Source organism: Coregonus clupeaformis, chromosome 35, assembly GCF_020615455.1.
Source record: "Coregonus clupeaformis isolate EN_2021a chromosome 35, ASM2061545v1, whole genome shotgun sequence".
Classification (NCBI taxonomy): domain Eukaryota; kingdom Metazoa; phylum Chordata; class Actinopteri; order Salmoniformes; family Salmonidae; genus Coregonus; species Coregonus clupeaformis.
In genome coordinates, this window is record NC_059226.1 from 36,879,006 (window position 1) to 36,901,421 (window position 22,416).

The window sequence follows — 22,416 nt, forward strand, 5'->3', positions numbered from 1 at the left end:
GGGTTCTACCTGGAAACAAAACAGTTCTTCAAAGGGTTCTCCTATGGGGACAGCTGAAGAAGCCCTTTTGGTTCTATACAGCACATTTAATTCTAAGAGTGAACATTGTAACATTGTTGCATCAATCTGTGTCCGGTGGTCAGGTCCAGTCACTCTAACAAACAGGAGCGTATTCATTAAGCCGATTCTATTGCAAACGTTTTTTTTTTTTGTTAATGATTTTATTTCGTTTTCCTACAATTAAATTAAACATACATAGATTTACATTTTTGTCATTTAGCAGACGCTCTTATCCAGAGCGACTTACAGTTAGTGAATACATATTTTTTTATACTGGCATTGCAAACACCATGCTCTATCAACTGAGCTACATCCCTGCCGGCAATTCCCTCCCCTACACCGGACGACGCTGGGCCAATTGTGCGCCGCACAATCCAGGCTCTGTCGCGGCCGGCTGCGACAGAGCCTGGATTCGAACCAGGATCTAGTGGCACAGTTAGCACTGCGATGCAGTGCCTTAGACCACTGCGCCACTCAGGAGTAGATCCAGAAGACTCGACATGACTAGGCAAGGACTTATTGCACAACAGTCAAAACAGAAAAAGATTAGAAAAGGAATTTTTAAAAAAAACTGGACAAACATTAATGACACCACACTTGCTTAGACCCACATGTTGCCACCCTGTCACTACTTATCCATATTTGTTCAATATTTTATTTATGTTTTATATTGTTTCTTATTTATTCTCATAATCAATAGCCATTGGTTTCATCCATTGGTTGTTTCCAATGCTTGCAAGCCTCTGTCCAATATGGCTTCAGATTGTGTTATGTTTTTTCTATCTGTAGCCAGATTTTTTCAATATTTAAATAATAAAGCATTTGATTCTTCCATTCACTTAAAGTTGGAATATCATTTGATTTCCAGTATTTAAGTAATAGCTTCTTCAATATGTACACATTGTTCCTCTTTGCATTTAACTATAGAATTGTACCAGTCAGAGTTTTTTTACAAGTTCCAAGTTGTCTTGAACACACTGAAGTCGGAAATCGGAGATTCCCAGTTCCGAGTTCCCAGTTGTTTTGAAGGCGGCACTAGTCGCAGAATGTAAAATAAAATTATATGGGAAAACATTTATTAAATGGAAGCAAACGGAACAAAACGGGGAGCGACGTAGCTGAATTGATCCAATAGAGACTCGTTTTAGTTGAATTTTTTTGGGGGACTAATGAGTACACCCAAGGTGCACGGGCCCTTTAAATCTCAGTCGACCCCCCCGTCCGTCCGTCCGTCCGTCCGTCACAATGAGGCACGTCATCAGTCACAACAAACATGGCGGATGCCTGTGCTTCCACGACTCTAGCGACAGTTTCACTGATATGTTTTGCATTACTGGCAGGGTTTTACTTGACCAGTTTAAATGCACTATGGACACTGGTCTCCGTTACTGTTACTCTCGTGTTGGGGTCCCAGTTACTGTGGAAGTTACGGAGAAGAGATGCGTTGACGGAGCGGCGTGTATGTGTGCTGGTACTGGGGGATATCGGACGCAGCCCTCGCATGCAGTACCATGCCCTTTCGCTCAGCAAACACGGCTACAGCGTGACGTTTGTTGGATTCCCTGGTAAATGAATAGATTGATTGTGTTATATTTAAGCAATAAGACACGAGGAGGTGTGGTATATGGCCATTATACCACGGCTAAGGGCTGTTCTCATGCACGAGGCATCGCGGAGTGCCTGGACACAGCTCTTAGCCATGGTATATTGGCCATATACCACAAACCCCCGAGGTGCCTTATTGCTATTATAAACTGGTTACCAACGTAATTAGAGCAGTAAACATAAATGGTTTGTCATACCCGTGGTATACGGTGTGTTGTACCACGGCTGTCAGCCAATCAGCATTCAGGGCTAGAACCACCCAGTTTATAAGTACAAATAAACATGGCTCTATACTTTCATCTGTGGCCTCCCTGCAAGCCTGGTCCCAGATATGTTGTCTCCTTCTATAGTCTGGTCCCAGATCTGTTGTCTCCTTCTATAGTCTGGTCCCAGATCTGTTGTCTCCTTCTATAGCCTGGTCCCAGATCTGTTGTCTCCTTCTATAGCCTGGTCCCAGATCTGTTTGTGCTCTTGCCAACTCTAGTTCTTCTGACTATTCTTCTGAACTGTGATTATTGTCAGGTACCAAGCCTCATCAGGATGTGATTGGAGATGAGAGGATCACGATCATCCCAATCGCGGAAGTTAAAGGACTCCAAGGTACTGGAACTGATCTGGGACTGAGTTTACAGCATTTACCATTACCGTATATTAATTTATGCCATATTACCATATTTATGCCATATTACCAAATATTTATTTATGCAATATTACCATATACACTACCGGTCAAAAGTTTTAGAACACCTACTCATTGAAGAGTTTTTTTTCTTTATTTTTACTATTTTCTACATTGTAGAATAATAGTGAAGACATAAAAACTATGAAATAACACACATGGAATCATGTAGTAACCAAAAAAGTGTTAAACAAATTAAAATATATTTTATATTTGAGATTCTTCAAATAGCCACCCTTTACCTTGATGACAGCTTTGCACACTCTTGACATTCTCTCAACCAGCTTCACCTGGAATGCTTTTCCAACATTCTTGAAGGAGTTCCCACATATGCTGAGCACTTGTTGGCTGCTTTTCCTTCACCCTGTGGTCCAACTCATCCCAAACCATCTCAATTTTGTTGAGGTCGGGGGATTGTGGATGCCAGGTCATCTGATGCAGCACTCCATCACTCTCCTTCTTGGTCAAATAGCCCTTACACAGCCTGGAGGTGTGTTGGGTCATTGTCCTGTTGAAAAACAAATGATAGTCCCACTAAGCCCAAACCAGATGGGATGGCGTATCGCTGCAGAATGCTGTGGTAGCCATGCTGGTTAAGTGTGCCTTGAATTCTAAATAAATCACAGACAGTGTCACCAGCAAAGCACCCCCACCCCCACGGAGATCATCCGTTCACCCACACGTCTCACAAAGACACGGCGGTTGGAACCAAAAATCTCAAATTTGGACTCCAGACCAAAGGACACATTTCCACCAGTCTAATGTCCATTGCTCGTGTTTCTTGGCCCAAGCAAGTCTCTTCTTCTTATTGATGTCCTTTAGTAGTGGTTTCTTTACAGCAATTTGACCATGAAGGCCTGATTCACGCAGTCTCCTCTGAACAGTTGATGTTGAGATGTGTCGGTTACTTGAACTCTGTGAAGCATTTATTTGGGCTGCAATTTCTAAGGCTGGTAACTCTAATGAACGTATCCTCTGCAGCAGAGGTAACTCTTGATATTCCATTCCTGTGTCGGTCCTCATGAGAGCCAGTTTCATCATAGCGCTTGATGGTTTTTCGACTGCACTTGAAGAAACTTTAAAAGTTATTGAAATGTTCCGTATTGACTGACCTTCATGTCTTAAAGTAATGATGGACTGTCGTTTCTCTTTGCTTATTTGAGCTGTTCTTGCCATAATATGGACTTGGTCTTTTACCAAATAGGGCTATCTTCTGTATACCACCCTACCTTGTCACAACACAACTGATTGGCTCAAACGCATTAAGAAGGAAAGAAATTCCACAAATTAACTTTTAAGAAGGCACACCTGTTAATTGAAATGTATTCCAGGTGACTACCTCATGAAATTGGTTGAGAGAAATCCTCTGTAGCTCAGCTGGTAGAGCACGGCGCTTGTAACGCCAAGGTAGTGGGTTCGATCCCCGGGACCACCCATACACAAAAATGTATGCACGCATGACTGTAAGTCGCTTTGGATAAAAGCGTCTGCTAAATGGCATATTATTATTATTATTATTATTATTATTATTATTATTATTATTATTATTATTATTATTATTATTATAAGAGTGTGCAAAGCTGTCATCAAGGCAAAGGGTGGCTATTTGAAGAATCTCAAATATAAAATATATTTAGATTTGTTTATCACTTTTTTGGTTACTTCATGATTCCATATGTGTTATTTCATAGTTTTGATGTCTTCACTATTATTCTACAATGTAGAACATAGTAAAAATAAAGAGAAACGCTGGAATGAGTAGGTGTTCTAAAACTTTTGACTGGTACTGTATATTATGGGCAGGATAGACTCTAACAATGAGAATTACTAATCACCCGTTGTATAATTTAATGTTGGGCCCCGTGTAGTTCAGTTGGTAGAGCATGGCGCTTGCAACGCCAGGGTTGTGGGTTCGATTCCCACAGGGGGCCAGTATGAACAAAAAAAAATGTATGCACTCACTAACTGTAAGTCGCTCTGGATAAGAGCGTCTGCTAAATGACTAAAACATTTTTTTTAAATAACAGTAGTTAGGTCTTGAGTCTATCCCATAATATAGCCCAGGTCTGGTTCTGAGTGGCCACTACCAGAGCACTGAGACATACTAAAAATCCATCTGTCTGTCTGTTTCCAGTGGGTCCTAGGATGGTGAGCTATGTTACCAAGGTGATTCTCCAGTCCCTGCAGCTTCTCCTGGTGTTGTTGAAGACTGACGTCCAGTCCCATATTCTCATGCAGGTATTTCTACTACAATACAATAAACATGCTGTAAACGTTTCTACTTATTGACTGGAATAACTTGCAGAACAACCTGTGAACTTTCATTTATTCTATTCTGTTTTATTCAGTTCTATAACCTGTTATGTCATGAGACGTCTACAGATGCTGCTGTGATTTCCCCCCCCAAAACAACTGGTAGAATGCTGTTTATGTGCCTTGCTTTAGTAAAGGTTGAATTTAATGTTGGTTTTAATAGTGTTTATTAAGGACCTGACCTGACATTATATTCTATAAATTCTGTTCTATTCCGTTCTATCCTACTTATTTATATTATATTATATTTTTATTCTTATTCTATTCTGTTCAGTTGTACTTGCCTCCTCCTCCAGGACTGCCCGGTATAGTGTTGACATGGCTGGTGTGTTATTGACCTCCTCCCCCAGAACCCTCCAGGACTGCCCGGTATAGTGGTGACATGGCTGGTGTGTGGTCTGAGAGGAACCAGGTTCATCATTGACTGGCACAACTACGGCTACACCATCATGGGCCTCTCACACGGCCCCGACCACCCCATCGTCAGGCTGGCACAGTGGTCAGTAACGTCACCATGGCTGAGTCCCAAATGGATCCCTGTTCCCTATAATCAGTTCATTCGGAATGTATTCAGTCCCCATCCCTTTTTCCAAATTTTGTTACATTACAGCCTTATTCTAAAATGGATAAAATAAAACATTTTCTTCATCAATCTACCCACAATACCCCATAATGACAAAGCAAAAACAGTTTTTTTTTTAAATTTTTGCAAATGTATAAAACAAAAAAAAACTCTCCCGAGTGGCGCAGTGGTCTAAGGCTGTGCCACTAGAGATCCTGGTTCGAATCCAGGCTCTGTCGTAGCCGGCTGCGACCAGGAGACCCATGCGACGGCGCACAATTGGCCCAGCGTCGTCCAGGGTAGGGGAGGGAATGGCCGGCAGGGATGTAGCTCGGTTGGTGGAGCGTGGCGTTTGCAACGCCAGGGTTGTGGGTTCGATTCCCACGGGGGGCCAGTATGAAAAAAATATATATAAAATAAATAAATAATGAATGCACTCACTAACTGTAAGTCGCTCTGGATAAGAGCGTCTGCTAAATGACTAAAATGTAAATGTAAAATGTACATAAGTATTCAGACCCTTTGCTATGAAAAATTGAGCTCAGGTGCATCCTGTTTCCATTATTCATCCTTGAGATGTTTCTACAACTTGATTGGAGTCCACCTGTGCTAAATTTAATTGAATGGACATGATTTGGAAAGGCACACACCTGTCTATATAAGGTCCCACAGTTGACAGTGCATGTCAGAGCAAAAACCAAGCCATGAGGTTGAAGGAATTGTCCGTAGAGCTCAGAGGCAGGATTGTGTTGAGGCACAGATCTAGGGAAGGGTACCAAAAAATGTCTGCAGCATTGAAGGTCCCTAAGAACACAGTGGCCTCCATCATTCTTAAATGGAAGACGTTTGGAACCACCAAGACTCTTCCTAGAGCTGTCTGCCCGGCCAAACTGAGCAATCGGGGGAGAAGGGCCTTGGTCAGGGAGGTGACCAAGAACCCGATGGTCACTCTGAGCTCCAGAGTTCCTCTGTGGAGATGCGAGAACCTTCCAGAAGAACAAACATCTCTGCAGCACTCCACCAATCAGGCCAGACGGAAGCCACTCCTCAGTAAAAGGCACATGACACCCGCTTGGAGTTTGCCAAAAGGAACCTAAAGACTCTCAGACCATGAGAAACAACATTTCCTGTCTGATGAAACCAAGATTCAACTTTTTGGCCTGAATGCCAAGCGTCACGTCTGGAAGAAACCAGGCACCATCCCTACGGTGAAGCATGGTGGTGGCAGCATCATGCTGTGGGGATGCAGCGGCAGGGACTGGGAGACTAGTCAGGATCGAGGGAAAGATGAACGGAGCAAAGTACAGAGAGATCCTTGATGAAAACCTGCTCCAGAGCGCTCAGGACCTCAGACTGGGGCGAAGGTTCACCTTCCAACAGGACAACGATCCTAAGCACACAGCCAAGACAATGCAGGAGTGGCTTTGGGACAAGTCTCTGAATGTCCTTGAGTGGCCCAGCCAGAGTCCGGACTTGAACCTGATCGAACATCTCTGGAAAGACCTGAAAATAGCTGTGCAGTGACACTCCCCATCCAACCTGACAGAGTTTGAGAGGATCTGCAGAGAAGAATGGTAGAAACTCCCCAAATACAGGTGTGCCAAGCTTGTAGCGTCATACCCAAGAATACCTGAGGCTGTAATCGCTGCCAAAGGTGCTTCAACAAAGTACTGAGTAAAGGGTCTGAATACTTATGTAAATGTGATATTTCAGTTTTATTTTATTTTATACATTTGCAAAAATGTCTACAATACTGTCCATCAAGAAACGCTTGATCTTGTCCCCTGTCCTGTCTACGACCCATGTTCTTGTCCCCTGCCCTGTCTACGACCCATGTTACTGTCCCCTGTCCTGTCTACGACCCATGTTCTTGTCCCCTGCCCTGTCTACGACCCATGTTCTTGTCCCCTGCCCTGTCTACGACCCATGTTACTGTCCCCTGTCCTGTCTACGACCCATGTTCTTGTCCCCTGCCCTGTCTACGACCCATGTTCTTGTCCCCTGCCCTGTCTACGACCCATGTTCTTGTCCCCTGCCCTGTCTACGACCCATGTTCTTGTCCCCTGCCCTGTCTACGACCCATGTTCTTGTCCCCTGTCCTGTCTACGACCCATGTTCTTGTCCCCTGCCCTGTATACGACCCATGTTATTGTCCCCTGCCCTGTCTACGACCCATGTTCTTGCTCCTTGCCTTGTCTCTGGCAGGTATGAGCGTTTGTTTGGGCGATTCTCCAGCCATAACCTTTGTGTCACCAACGCTATGAAGGAAGACCTTCAGAACAACTGGAACATCAAGTAAGGACTGTTTTACATTCAACATCAGTCTGTCAATCCATCCATCCATCCATCCGTAGATAGATGGATAGATAGACGTACAGACGGACGGACAGACGGACGGACGGACGGACGGACAGATAGATGCAAAGTGGGGAGTCTGAATCTATCCCTGTCATCCTCATCGGTTCCCCTTGGCTATATACCTAGTTGGCTATATACCTAGTTAGCCATAACTAAACCCTTGATGTTAACATGTCTTAAGGGTCTGGACAGGTATCAGCAGTGTAGTGGCAAACCTTCTGCCGTATTGCTTCCACTTTACATATCTGGGTTAGGACCAAGGGGAGGGTGGGCGATGGACTTGGGACATGACAGGATGTGGAGACATACCTACAGACATGACAGGATGTGGAGACATGCCTACAGACATGACAGGATGTGGAGACATACCTACAGACATGACAGGATGTGGAGACATACCTACAGACATGACAGGATGTGGAGACATATCTACATGACATGACAGGATGTGGAGACATACCTACAGACATGACAGGATGTGGAGACATGCCTACAGACATGACAGGATGTGGAGACATACCTACAGACATGACAGGATGTGGAGACATGCCTACAGACATGACAGGATGTGGAGACATACCTACAGACATGACAGGATGTGGAGACATATCTACATGACATGACAGGATGTGGAGACATACCTACATGACATGACAGGATGTGGAGACATATCTACATGACATGACAGGATGTGGAGACATATCTACATGACAGGATGTGGAGACATACCTACAGACATGACAGGATGTGGAGACATACCTACAGACATGACAGGATGTGGAGACATACCTACAGACATGACAGGATGTGGAGACATGCCTACAGACATGACAGGATGTGGAGACATACCTACAGACATGACAGGATGTGGAGACATATCTACATGACATGACAGGATGTGGAGACATACCTACATGACATGACAGGATGTGGAGACATACCTACAGACATGACAGGATGTGGAGACATACCTACAGACATGACAGGATGTGGAGACATATCTACATGACATGACAGGATGTGGAGACATATCTACATGACATGACAGGATGTGGAGACATACCTACAGACATGACAGGATGTGGAGACATATCTACATGACACGACAGGATGTGGAGACATACCTACAGACATGACAGGATGTGGAGACATGCCTACAGACATGACAGGATGTGGAGACATACCTACAGACATGACAGGATGTGGAGACATACCTACAGACATGACAGGATGTGGAGACATATCTACATGACAGGATGTGGAGACATACCTACAGACATGACAGGATGTGGAGACATACCTACAGACATGACAGGATGTGGAGACATACCTACAGACATGACAGGATGTGGAGACATACCTACAGACATGACAGGATGTGGAGACATACCTACAGACATGACAGGATGTGGAGACATACCTACATGACAATGGTTTCCTATCCAAGATCAAACTATTGTCTGTCTATAGCTATCTTGTCTGTAAGTAGTATTGGTCTTTCCCAGATGATTGATTTTACAGGCAACAGAAAGAGAAGATAGTTGACTACTATTGTCATGACTTATTGTCTTATTCTCCCCCTATAGGGCGACCACATTGTATGACAAGCCACCTGCTATCTTCAAGGAGACTCCAGTGGATCTACAGCACCAGCTGTTCATGAGGCTGGCCAAGACTAACCCTCAGTTCCAGGTCTGGTGAGTCTAGTGTAGTCTGTTGATGAGGCTGGCCAAGACATAGATAACTAAAGTTATCCTCTTGGTTCCTGGAGGAACATAGGGCCTGTACTAAAGTTATCCTCTTGGTTCCTGGAGGAACATAGGGCCTGTACTAAAGTTATCCTCTCGGTTCCTGGAGGAACATAGGGCCTGTACTAAAGTTATCCTCTTGGATCCTGGAGGAACATAGGGCCTGTACTAAAGTTATCCTCTTGGTTCCTGGAGGAACATAGGGCCTGTACTAAAGTTATCCTCTTGGTTCCTGGAGGAACATAGGGCCTGTACTAAAGTTATCCTCTTGGTTCCTGGAGGAACATAGGGCCTGTACTAAAGTTATCCTCTTGGTTCCTGGAGGACCATAGGGCCTGTACTAAAGTTATCCTCTTGGTTCCTGGAGGAACATAGGGCCTGTACTAAAGTTATCCTCTTGGTTCCTGGAGGAACATAGGGCCTGTACTAAAGTTATCCTCTTGGTTCCTGGAGGAACATAGGGCCTGTACTAAAGTTATCCTCTTGGTTCCTGGAGGAACATAGGGCCTGTACTAAAGTTATCCTCTCGGTTCCTGGAGTAACATAGGGCCTGTACTAAAGTTATCCTCTTGGTTCCTGGAGGAACATAGGGCCTGTACTAAAGTGATCCAACATTGCCGGTCTTGGGCTGCTTTCTTTGCCTTTTGACAGTATAAGGAGCAGTTATTATAATGTTATTACACTATCAAATACATTTAACAGACATGTAATAACACATTTCATAACCGCTGTGTATCTGTTACATTGGAGAGAGAAAGAACTATCATAAAAATATATATTACACTATCATAGACATGTCATAACACTTTATAACACAGGTTATATAACCACTGTGTGTCTGTTACAGTGGTGAGCCCCCTGGTGGTGAGACAGAGAGGACAGTGTTTACAGGTCGTGACCCAAGTGACCTTTCTGTGACCTTGACCTCTGGTCGACCTGCCCTACTGATCAGCAGCACCAGCTGGACCGGTCAGTACCCTACAGACAGAGGGTTCGTCCCAAATGGCACCCTATAGGCTCTGGTCAAAAGTAGTGCACTTTATATAGGGAATAGGGTGCAATTTCAGAAGCACCAGGAGACTCTGCATTTTGTCAGTTTAAATTGAAAAGCTTTTCTGGATTTTTTTCCTATCTTCATTGTTTTTCTTACCTCGAGAGAAGTTCTAGCCTCGTCCAACCATCCTGATCTCGCGAGCTTACATTCTGTTTGGTGTCAGGTCAGGATGGGGATCAGACTAGAGCCAGCTTACATTCTGTTGGGTGTCAGGTCAGGATGAGGATCAGACTAGAGCCATCTTACATTCTGTTGGGTGTCAGGTCAGGATGAGGATCAGACTAGAGCCAGCTTACATTCTGTTTGGTGTCAGGTCAGGATGGGGATCAGACTAGAGCCAGCTTACATTCTGTTGGGTGTCAGGTCAGGATGAGGATCAGACTAGAGCCAGCTTACATTCTGTTTGGTGTCAGGTCAGGATGGGGATCAGACTAGAGCCATCTTACATTCTGTTTGGTGTCAGGTCAGGATGGGGATCAGACTAGAGCCAGCTTACATTCTGTTTGGTGTCAGGTCAGGATGGGGATCAGACTAGAGCCAGCTTACATTCTGTTGGGTGTCAGGTCAGGATGGGGATCAGACTATATGTTTTCTGTGTTGGACATAAAATACAATCCTGGCTCTATATGTTTAATTGCCATGTGTACAACGTAAGTACATACAGTTGTCAGGTGTAAATACTTGTTAGGGTCTCACTGTTTCACCTATCTGTGTCCAACAGAGGATGAGGACTTCTCCATTCTGCTGAAGGCTCTGGAAGGTAATCATTATCATCTGCAGTTGGGCCCCATCTGTCCTTCTTTGAAGTCATCATGTCTAATCAGTGATTATAATTCACCTGTCTAGTCATTCCTAATTAGAATCAATCGTGTCTAATAAGTGATTATAAGGAAGTGAGGAAGGAAGGGTACACTTTAAAAGACCTCTCAGTGGTGTCCTCTTAGGGCCCATTGGGCTCTGGTTAAAAGTAGTGCACTACAAAGGGAATAGGGCAGTGGTGTAAAGTACTTAAGTAAAAATACTTTAAAGTACTACTTAAGTCGTTTTTTTGGGTATCTGTACTTGACTATTTATATTTTTGACTACTTTTACTTAATTACATTCCTAAAGAAAATATTGTACTTTTTACTCCATACACCCCAAAGTACTCCTTACATTTTGAATGCTTAGCAGAACAGGAAAATTGTGAAATTCACGCACTTATCAAAAGTTACCTGAGGAACTTTCTATTAAGTTTTCTATACTTTTACTAAAGTATGACAATTGGGTACTTTTTTCTACCACTGGCTATATTAGGGTGCTGTTTGGGATACAAGCCCTTGTATTAACCTGGTGTGTTTTCTCTACCAGACTACGAGGGGTTTGTGAAAGCAGGAGCTTCTCTTCCCTCGCTGGTCTGCGTCATCACAGGTAACTATAGTGTTGACAGTGTACTGCTGCTGGTCTGCGTCATCACAGGTAACTATAGTGTTGACAGTGTACTGCTGCTGGTCTGCGTCATCACAGGTAACTATAGTGTTGACAGTGTACTGCTGCAGGTCTGTGTCATCACAGGTAACTATAGTGTTGACAGTGTACTGCTGCAGGTCTGTGTCATCACAGGTAACTATAGTGTTGACAGTGTACTGCTGCAGGTCTGTGTCATCACAGGTAACTATAGTGTTGACAGTGTACTGCTGCAGGTCTGTGTCATCACAGGTAACTATAGTGTTGACAGTGTACTGCTGCTGGTCTGCGTCATCACAGGTAACTATAGTGTTGACAGTGTACTGCTGCAGGTCTGTGTCATCACAGGTAACTATAGTGTTGACAGTGTACTGCTGCAGGTCTGTGTCATCACAGGTAACTATAGTGTTGACAGTGTACTGCTGCAGGTCTGTGTCATCACAGGTAACTATAGTGTTGACAGTGTAATGCTGCAGGTCTGTGTCATCAATCAATCAATCAATTTTATTTTATATAGCCCTTCTTACATCAGCTAATATCTCGAAGTGCTGTACAGAAACCCAGCCTAAACTAGTGTTGACAGTGTACTGCTGCAGGTCTGTGTCATCACAGGTAACTATAGTGTTGACAGTGTACTGCTGCAGGTCTGTGTCATCACAGGTAACTATAGTGTTGACAGTGTAATGCTGCAGGTCTGTGTCATCACAGGTAACTATAGTGTTGACAGTGTAATGCTGCAGGTCTGTGTCATCACAGGTAACTATAGTGTTGACAGTGTACTGCTGCAGGTCTGTGTCATCACAGGTAACTATAGTGTTGACAGTGTACTGCTGCAGGTCTGTGTCATCACAGGTAACTATAGTGTTGACAGTGTAATGCTGCAGGTCTGTGTCATCACAGGTAACTATAGTGTTGACAGTGTCCTGCTGCTGGTCTGTGTCATCACAGGTAACTATAGTGTTGACAGTGTAATGCTGCAGGTCTGTGTCATCACAGGTAACTATAGTGTTGACAGTGTAATGCTGCAGGTCTGTGTCATCACAGGTAACTATAGTGTTGACAGTGTCCTGCTGCTGGTCTGTGTCATCACAGGTAACTATAGTGTTGACAGTGTAATGCTGCAGGTCTGTGTCATCACAGGTAACTATAGTGTTGACAGTGTAATGCTGCAGGTCTGTGTCATCACAGGTAACTATAGTGTTGACAGTGTACTGCTGCTGGTCTGTGTCATCACAGGTAACTATAGTGTTGACAGTGTAATGCTGCAGGTCTGTGTCATCACAGGTAACTATAGTGTTGACAGTGTCCTGCTGCTGGTCTGTGTCATCACAGGTAACTATAGTGTTGACAGTGTAATGCTGCTGGTCTGTGTGGTCTAGGCAGGATTACTGTAAAGCGCTTTTACATGCTGCGTCTGATTTGGTCTTTTGACCAATCAGATCAGATCTTTTGCCAATAATTAGGCAAAATATCAGAATTGGGCTGCCTGTGTAAACGCAGCCTTTGCGTCAAAGGCTGATGTAAAAAGGGCTTTATGAATAAATGTGATTTGATTGAGAAGCCTCACAAAAAATTACATTGTCAACTAACCTATTGTTGCTAGATTAAACCAACTGAGAAAAACCTTTACAAGCCCTGTCAGTCCTATACTGTTAACCCTAGAGAACGTATTGTTTCAATTCCCTGGGGGTGTGTGTGTGACCAGGTAAGGGTCCGCAGAAGGACCACTACAGGAAGCTGATAGACACTCTCAGCTTTGAGCATGTGAAGATCTGTACTCCATGGCTGGAGGCGGAGGACTACCCTGTTCTGCTAGGTTAGTATGGTCTTCCTGTCCCACGTTCAGCAGATCTGTGTGTGTGTGTGTACTGATGTTCTCCCTGTCCCAGGCTCAGCAGATCTGTGTGTGTGTGTACTGATGTTCTCCCTGTCCCAGGCTCAGCAGATCTGTGTGTGTGTGTACCGATGTTCTCCCTGCCCCAGGCTCAGCAGATCTGGGGGTGTGTCTCCATAAGTCGTCCAGTGGTCTGGACCTGCCTATGAAGGTGGTGGACATGTTTGGCTGCTGTCTGCCTGTCTGTGCCATCCACTTCCTCTGGTGAGACAGGACTCTTAACAGTCATCTTCTAACACACACACTGTGTGTGCCATCCACTTCCTCTGGTGAGGGAATAGTCTAAACCCTGGCTCAACAGTCACCTGTTACCACCGTGCAGAGGCTTTGTGCTGATCTGATCTGTTTGACTTTCCTGTGCTGTTTTCACTATGTATCGAACTCTGTTATATTCTCCTGTGTTGTCAGTCTCGCTGTTGTTAACTCTGTTATATTCTCCTGTGTTGTCAGTCTCTCTGTAGTTAACGCTGTTATATTCTCCTGTGTTGTCAGTCTCTCTGTAGTTAACGCTGTTATATTCTCCTGTGGTGTTATTCTCCTGTGTTGTCAGTCTCGGTTGTTAAACCTGTTCTATTCTCTGCTGTAGTCTACACGAGCTGGTGAAGCATGAGGAGAACGGCCTGATCTTCAAAGACTCTCAGGAACTAGCTGAACAGCTCAAGGTACAGTAGAGTAATATAATACTATTTAGCAGACAGCGAGAGGCTGAGGAGCTAGAGACCTGCTACTCTACCCTTGATTTATACCATGAGATCACTTGAGTCGAAAGAATTGACAATGTTTCCCAGTGGTATGATCCTGTAAAGTGGAATCTTTTCTAAAATATATTCTGTTTTATCTGACTGGAACCTGCTCCTGTGATAGTAGTATATCGTCTGATATACACATGGCTGGAATGCTGTTTTAGCCAGGATCCAATGTTCATGTCCCTATGTTGTGTCTCGCCAGTCTCTGCTGTGGGACTTCCCTGGCTGTGAGGAGGAGGGCAGACTGGGTCAGTTCAGGAGGAACCTCCGGGCCAGTGGAGGGCAGCGGTGGGACCAGAACTGGGACCAGAACGTCCTGCCTCTCCTCACTGGACCCTGACTCCCCTGTTAGACAGACCTCTCTACAGCAGCTGACTCGCCCCCTCGCTACATCTTCTCTCTCTGTCTCTAACCCCCTTCTTGAGCCTCCAATCTTGAACATTTTTACATTTTAGTCATTTAGCAGACGCTCTTATCCAGAGCGACTTACAGGAGCAATTAGGGTTTAGGATTAAGTGCCTTGCTCAAGGGCACATCGACAGATGTTTCACCTAGTCGGCTCGGGATTCGAACCAGCAGCCTTTCGGTTACTGGCCCAGTAACCACTAGGCTACCAACTGCCACATGCTCCACTTCTTTGAGGACCTGTCGGAAAGAGAGATTGTTACATCAGGCTACTCTCTGTTCTCTAGTCCCTCCCCATTTCTCTTTCTCTCTCCTCTGTCTCCCCCTTCTCATCTCTCTCCTTCTGTGGATCTCTTCATTCCCCTCTTAAACAACACTTGAATGTATAAATGGGATATTTTCCACAATGTAAATATGTTGATGTAAATAAAGACTTTATTACACTGTAATACATGTCTGGCTTGGTGTCATATCGTCTGTGTCCCAAATGGCACCCTATTCCCTACCTAGTGCACTACTTTTGACCACAGCCCTATGGACCCTGGTCAAAAGTGCCATTTGGGATGCAGCTATTATATTATTATTATTATTATTATTATTATTATATGTAGAGTTTGATCATCTCTATGGTGGCTTGTCTGTTGTAAAGGAACACACGGGTCACTGGTCCTGTCATGACATCATGTTGGATTCCAGAACTTTCTGTGGGAGAGAAAAACAAGAAGAATAAAAAATATATATCATTTTGAAAGATTCATTAGTTTCAGATGTGAAGTGTGACACTTATAATTATAGATCCATTTAGAAAGGAATTCATCCAAGGCTATAGGATTTGATCTTTCCAGAACAGTGCTGACGTAGGAGATAAATCAAATGTACTGTATTTATAAAGCCCTTTTTACACCAGTTGTCACAAAGTGCTTTACTGTAACCCAGCCTACGAGGTGAAGAGTCCACTTGAAGACTGATTCATCCTCTACAGTATCTATGGGTTGGACAATCTCCTCACCTAGCTGCTCTTTGAAGCAGTTGGTTTACTAACAATAGTACATTTAATTTGTAAACGCTTTTCATTAGAGTTCTCAAAGCTCTAGATTTAGTATTGACCTAGCTGGTGTTTAAAGCAGTTATATGTGTTTGGGTTAGTACTGACCTAGCTGGTGTTTAAAGCAGTTATATGTGTTTGGGTTAGTACTGATCTAGCTGGTGTTTAGCATTATTGTGTCTGTTAGTATTGACCTAGCTGGTGTTTAAAGCAGTTATATGTGTTTGGGTTAGTACTGACCTAGCTGGTGTTTAAAGCAGTTATATGTGTTTGGGTTAGTACTGATCTAGCTGGTGTTTAAAGCAGTTATATGTGTCTGGGTTAGTACTGACCTAGCTGGTGTTTAAAGCAGTTATATGTGTCTGGGTTTCTGATGGTGGAGGAGACGTAGACATCAGGAAGGCTGCCATTGGCCGAACACCTCAGGATCTTAGAGAAAAGCTTCACCAGACAGCCAATGATATCTGGATCGTAAACCACGTCTATAACACAGGAAACAACAGGACATATGGCAGCTAACAACAATAGAATTAGGAAACACATTTGATACCTCACCAGCACATGGGGGCTGTTCCAGAAAGCTGGATCAATTAGTTTGCCAGGTAACAGTCCACAAATGCTTGAAATAACGCAATATTTATTTTAAAAAAATGTTTTTGTAATTAAAGGCTGGATTCAATCCGTATCACCGAAGCATCGCAGAAGATCCGCATAAAAATGTAAAGGTGATTTCTGATTGAGTCGACCTATGCAGTGTTTATTGTGAGGGCATTGTCTTTAATAGTCAATTGCGCTATAAAGCGGATCTTCAGCTTTACAGATTGAATAGAGCCCTACACTTTTGTTTTATGTAGAAGATATTACAACAATGAACCCCCCCCAGGCCATGTTCCTACCTGCAGCGATGACCGTGGTGGCTCCGATCTCTCTGAGCTGCTTCTCTGTCACCGCATCCCAGTCCAGATCCTCCACACTCACCGACACTCTGGGAGAGTTCTGGTTGTCCAGCCCATTGAGCTGGACGTTGTCCCTCAGTCTATGTAGAACGCTGAGGTGACAGTCACTGAACACGTACCTGGAGGGACTGCAGGACCTACACACTGCTATACCGGTGAACCCTACCCCACTGCCCAGCTCTAGGACTGTCCTGTAGGACGGGAGAGGAGGGACAGGACTCACACACACACACAGGGAGAGGACACACACAGGGAGAGGACACACACACAGGGAGAGGACACACACACAGGGAGAGGACACACACACACAGGGAGAGGACACACACACACAGGGAGAGGACACACACACACAGGGAGAGGACACACACAGGGAGAGGACACACACACAGGGAGAGGACACACACACACAGGGAGAGGACACACACACACACAGGGAGAGGACACACACACACAGGGAGAGGACACACACACACAGGGAGAGGACACACACAGGGAGAGGACACACACACACAGGGAGAGGACACACACACACAGGGAGAGGACACACACACACAGGAGAGGACACACACACACACAGGGAGAGGACACACACACACACAGGGAGAGGACACACACACACACAGGGAGAGGACACACACACACACAGGGGAGAGGACACACACACACAGGGAGAGGACACACACACACAGGGAGAGGACACACACACACAGGGAGAGGACACACACACACAGGGAGAGAGACACACACACACAGGGAGAGGACACACACACACAGGGAGAGGACACACACACACAGGGAGAGGACACACACACAGGGAGAGGACACACACACAGGGAGAGGACACACACACAGGGAGAGGACACACACAGGGAGAGGACACACACAGGGAGAGGACATACACACAGGGAGAGGACACACACACAGGGAGAGGACACACACACACACAGGGAGAGGACACACACACACACAGGGAGAGGACACACACACAGGGAGAGGACACACACACAGGGAGAGGACACACACAGGGAGAGGACACACACACACAGGGAGAGGACACACACACACAGGGAGAGGACACACACACCAGATTGAGGTGATGAGTAGTAACAACAGCATGAGTTGTTGTAGACACAACACAATGACACACACACACTAGTGTACCGACCTGCCAGTGAAGATGTGTGTGTTCTCCAGAGCCCATTCGGCTAGATAGAGGGCAGCATCCCATGTGACCAGGCCTGTAGTTCCTTCAGAGATCACAGCTGTACTCTCTGATAGACTCACTGCTTCTCCACACGGCTACACACACACACACACACACACACACACACGCACACACACACACACACACACACACGCACACACACGGTAAATATAACATTCATATTTCATTATAGTAATCTTGAATTTAATAATCATTTAAGAATTTTTAAGAATAGAATAAGGGTCCCGTGTGGCTCAGCTGGTAGAGCATGGCGCTTGCAACGGCAGGGTTGTGGGTTCGATTCCCACAGGGGGACCAGTAGGAAAAAATGTATGCACTCACTACTGGAAGTCGCTCTGGATAAAGAGCGTCTGCTAAATGACAAAAATGTAAAAATGAAGAATACAGTCTTTGTTGAATACAGTGTGGTGTTTTGAAATGTGTGTGTGTGTCGTACCAGTAAATAGCTCTTGTAACACTCTGTCCCCTCCTCTACCCCCAGGACTTCACCCAGTGCAACATAGAGCTCATCCAGGGGCTCACTCTCACTGGCTTCATGCTGCCGCGCGCACACACACACACACACACACACACACACACACACACACAGGGAAGAGAAGGATCACATTACTGTTGTTCGCTTCAACAAATTAACAATAAAGTTGTATTTTATTGTATTCATGTGAAAGTGTGCAATTTGTAAGAATTGGCTTTTTATCAACTTGAATGTTTTTTTCAATTGTGATTAAAAAATAAAAAATAAACATTCAAGTTGATAAATGCACCAGTTACTGTATGATAGTGCACTATTTTCTGACAGAATGATCCCAGACAAAAACATATCAGATAAAATAACCTACCATTTTGATGAGCTGAGACAGAAACAGTCTCCTGTATCTAACTGAGGGAGGATGTTTACAGCACATTGGATGAAGGCATGTCTGTAAACCAGTGAGAATAGTCATTGTTAGTGTGGTTTCCAACTGGGAAATCCAATGTATTGTTTCTATATCTTGAACTAAATAGGTGTGACGTGGTAAAAAAAAAAATTGCTTTGACAGTTAGGCAATACCTGCTTTAGAATGTCTAGAATAATTTCTGATGAGCTGTCGTTCTCGAGCTCCCTTTCAAGGAACTATAGAAAGCAACAACAACAAAAAACGTTATGTTATTACTGTATTCATATGTCATACTATTGCTTAACCCCCCCAAAAAAATTATGACATTCAATTTACGATGCAGACCCTACAGACAGTACATAGTACAACATGCAAGCAGCCTCGCTACTTACATTCCATGGGAAATTGGGCAGTTGGCCCATAGCGAAAAAGGAGACTTTGAAGTTATATATAACATCTTTTCTATTCCTTATGCAAGTAACATTGGTTTTGTTGGTCTGATCCTTAGACAGATACATTTCTTTAATTTTCAACCAATATTACAAAGGGATTTAATTCACGCATTTAAATTCACTTAACCACTGGATGGCCACGTGTTCCCTGAGTTTGTCGTCTTCCTCATTACCCAAGAAGCACTCCTCCTGTCGCAATGCCTGATGGTCAATGTAGTTTGATCATGACAGACAGTAACGTCATAAGGGATACATCTTATTTTTTAAAGAAAGTACAAATTATAAAACCTTTACAATGAGATGAGAGCTGCATTATATTTCACAATAAAGCCTGTATCTTTATGCCTTCTGTTCTCAGTGCAACTCTTGAAACGGATAAAGGTCTATCGTTTAGACCACTCCCCTGTCTGTGTTATCTCTACCACCACAACTGTCATCCCAAATAAATGAAGCACCCAAAATGTGCCATATTACGAAATGTAGCACACTAAAGCTGCATAAGCATAGCTATTCTTCTGAAATGTGACTTTCTTTGACATTTCATGTGAAATTACTATCTCTTCTAAACGAACAAGCTATGCACATGGGTGTGGGATATTATGGACAGTGGATGTGGGTTACTTATATTATGTACTTGTATAAAGCTTTTTCAGCCCGCTCTTTTCTTGCAGTGTCATTCAGAGAAGATAACACCTCTACAGTTGTTCTTCATTCAACAGAATTACCTCCAACAGCAAGCAACACGTCTGAACATTGAAGGTCAGAAATGTAATTTTTCAAGGGTGATGTTTTAACTTTTTGTAATACTTTATTCAATATGGATATTATGGCTGCTTTAAAAGTATAGTCGAAATGAGATTACACGTTTGATTACAATCGTTTTGGTAATAAAGGGAAAGTGTGTCCTTTTCAAACTGGCAGAAATGTATGGGATCTTTTTTAAAGAATATTCAGTGGTAGTGGAATTCAGTGGCCATAATAAAGCATAGTATTTTATGATTATATTTGATATTATTAGGCTAAATATCAAGCTTTTTGTTGTGGATGGAAATTACTATCAGACAGAGGGTTTAGTTCAGATTATTCACAGAACAGCTACATTATCTCATCCTGTAATCCCCCGGAACTCTTGTTACTGCAATGGTATTCCAACCGGAGTGTAATTGTTGACAGACTATCAACAACAAAGATGGCTACCCACAGACGCTAACTTCAATATGATAATTGAAGGGTAACTCACTAGTGGTACGATCCCAATGCACTAATCTGTTAGAAACTGTATTGGTATCATATTGACAAAAGCAGATTTTCTTCGCATAGAAATAAACAACCTTGCAGGTATGAAATGTTTTGTTTTATTTTCCGAAATGTTGTTAGCTAGCAGAAGACTGATTTAGCCGTTAGCTAACGTTAGCAAGCTACGTAAGGTAATAGCTGTCTCTTTGCACTGCGCCCAGTGTGGATATCTGCTTGCAGAATATATAAACAATGACATTGAAGATATACATCCTAGCAGAGATGAATACAGAAACTATTGTTGATTGCCGATGGTTTTATTTTGACAACGGATAACGTTACGGGTGTCGCACAGCCTAGCCTCCGAAGCTGGCTGGAGTGTGCACTAACTTCGATTAGGCTATTTTTGCTCATTTAATAAAACTAAGCGTCTCAAACGTATACTGCAAATAGTAGATTAATGCCCAAAATAGTTTCGAATGTTATATTAACATATAACATAGTTTAGGCAGCAATAGTGCTGTGACTAAACTAAAGCAAGACAGCAAAATCAATAGTTCAGCCCACAGGCATGGTTGGCATGGAAACGAGTGCAAGGCTCAATATTCTGAAGGACATAAAGAGGGCAGCAGTGGGCAAAGCCAACGGAACTCGACTGAAACTGTCTGACAATGATTCGTTTGAGTTGACTAACAACAACTGTCCTGATTGCTGAACTGAAATGTCTGCTAACAGTTGGAGTGGGTGACGCTGACAACCCTCCTGATTCTTGATCATGTTTATTAAACAAGATCAGCTAGTGCAGCGTGGGTAATGGGTATACTAATTATTGGTAAATAGTGTAGGTGGGTAATGCATATACTAATGATTTAATCCTTCGCAAAATGTTTCTCCTTCCTTCAGATATCTGAAGACACTAAGCTAACCTGTGATCACCTACCCCAGGAGGCTAGACTGAAGAATCGTGCATGACCTCTGACCTCCAGTCCCATCATGGTGCTGAAGATATTCTTCCCTCAGTGCTGCAACAAGGCAGACAGTGGGCTGCTTGTGGGGCGATGGATCCCAGGACAGAACTCAGCAGTGGTGCTAGCTGTTATCCACTACCCCTTCATCCCTGGACAGGTCAAACAGTACATCCACCAGGTAGAGTGTGTGTATGTGTCAGTCAGTGTGTATGTGACAGTCAGTCAGTGTGTGTGTGTGTGTGTGTGTGTGTGAGAGAGACGGTCAGTGTGTGTGTTTGTGTGTGTGAAACAGTCAGTGTGTGTGTGTGTGTGTGTTTTAACCTTCCTGTCCACTCTCCCTGGTCCAGATGCGTGGCCAGAGTGGGGTGGATCTGACGGTGCTGGGCTCGTGGAGCATGCCCAAGGAGGGCCAGGAGGGCATGGAGAGTTTCCTCAGGGACCTCAGCACCATCTTCCCCCAGGGACAGTGGCTCCAGCTCAGTAGAGAGATGGGCAAGATAGGCTTCAGGTGTCACGTCCTCACAAGGGACCAGAGTAAGTCTCCAGCTGCATCCCAAATGGCACCTATTGTTTCCTATATAGTGCACTACTTTTGACCAGGACCCATAAGGCTCTGATCAAAAGTAGCTGTTCCCAATATGAGGCACTACTTTTGACTAGGGCTGGGATGCAGACTTTGTAACAGCATTAAAGGTGTTAGTATTGATTCAGAGATCACTCTCTTTGGAGATCAACTGTTGATATCAAATTATTGATGGAATGGCTTTCTTATGAAATGAATGTTCT

The 22,416-nt window shown here is 43.9% G+C and overlaps 3 protein-coding genes across 15 annotated transcripts in view; 2 read left to right on the forward strand and 1 right to left on the reverse strand.

Annotated features, from left to right (window-relative positions):
* The first annotated feature begins 1,323 nt into the window (after positions 1-1,323).
* Positions 1,324-14,975, forward strand: alg1 (ALG1 chitobiosyldiphosphodolichol beta-mannosyltransferase). Of its 13 annotated transcripts, XM_041864388.1 has the most exons (13): positions 1,324-1,625; positions 2,188-2,265; positions 4,479-4,582; positions 5,008-5,156; positions 7,425-7,514; positions 9,164-9,274; positions 10,173-10,294; positions 11,101-11,139; positions 11,730-11,789; positions 13,531-13,641; positions 13,809-13,923; positions 14,306-14,381; positions 14,668-14,975. In XM_041864388.1, exons 1-13 carry the CDS (start codon positions 1,334-1,336, stop codon positions 14,803-14,805), a joined length of 1,485 nt encoding a protein of 494 aa, XP_041720322.1. In that variant the 5' UTR covers positions 1,324-1,333; the 3' UTR covers positions 14,806-14,975. The 13 variants fall into 13 exon arrangements, 12 of the variants coding, with proteins under 12 accessions (XP_041720322.1, XP_045066992.1, XP_045066990.1 ...); XR_005997102.1 differs by lacking the exon at positions 14,668-14,975 and having other exon boundaries at positions 13,762-13,923; XM_045211057.1 differs by lacking the exons at positions 13,809-13,923; positions 14,306-14,381; positions 14,668-14,975 and adding an exon at positions 12,422-13,109 and having other exon boundaries at positions 11,730-12,301; positions 13,158-13,623.
* A 308-nt stretch (positions 14,976-15,283) lies between these two features.
* LOC121551677 (protein-lysine N-methyltransferase EEF2KMT) lies at positions 15,284-19,608 on the reverse strand. The gene is made up of 8 exons (XM_041864389.2): positions 19,367-19,608; positions 19,148-19,210; positions 18,936-19,016; positions 18,533-18,634; positions 18,037-18,170; positions 16,812-17,062; positions 16,248-16,397; positions 15,284-15,572 (listed from the first exon to the last, which is right to left on the reverse strand). Exons 1-8 carry the CDS (start codon positions 19,490-19,492, stop codon positions 15,472-15,474), a joined length of 1,008 nt encoding a protein of 335 aa, XP_041720323.1. The 5' UTR covers positions 19,493-19,608; the 3' UTR covers positions 15,284-15,471.
* Positions 19,609-20,602: 994 nt separating this feature from the next.
* LOC121551900 (phosphatidylinositol N-acetylglucosaminyltransferase subunit Q) overlaps positions 20,603-22,416 on the forward strand; it is a 29,272-nt gene continuing 27,458 nt past the window's right edge. Inside the window, exons 1-3 of the mRNA XM_041864579.2 lie at positions 20,603-20,764; positions 21,566-21,808; positions 21,978-22,164. Of these exons, the coding sequence (XP_041720513.1) occupies positions 21,656-21,808; positions 21,978-22,164 (340 nt within the window). The 5' untranslated portion in view covers positions 20,603-20,764; positions 21,566-21,655. The remainder of the gene's footprint in view (positions 20,765-21,565; positions 21,809-21,977; positions 22,165-22,416) is intronic.

Bases quoted from the DNA above. Each gene is read 5' to 3' on its own strand.
- alg1 (XM_045211055.1), top strand. From the start codon at position 1,334: ATGGCGGATGCCTGTGCTTCCACGACTCTAGCGACAGTTTCACTGATA. The intron at 4,583-5,007 runs GTATTTCTACTA...CTCCTCCCCCAG, and splicing joins AGTCCCATATTCTCATGCAG to AACCCTCCAGGACTGCCCGG. The intron at 5,157-7,424 runs GTCAGTAACGTC...TGTCTCTGGCAG, and splicing joins ATCGTCAGGCTGGCACAGTG to GTATGAGCGTTTGTTTGGGC.
- LOC121551677 (XM_041864389.2), bottom strand. From the start codon at position 19,492: ATGTATCTGTCTAAGGATCAGACCAACAAAACCAATGTTACTTGCATA. The intron at 18,635-18,935 runs GTAGGTTATTTT...TGCGCGCGGCAG, and splicing joins TGTCTCAGCTCATCAAAATG to CATGAAGCCAGTGAGAGTGA. The intron at 18,171-18,532 runs GTACGACACACA...GTGTGTGTGTAG, and splicing joins GTTACAAGAGCTATTTACTG to CCGTGTGGAGAAGCAGTGAG.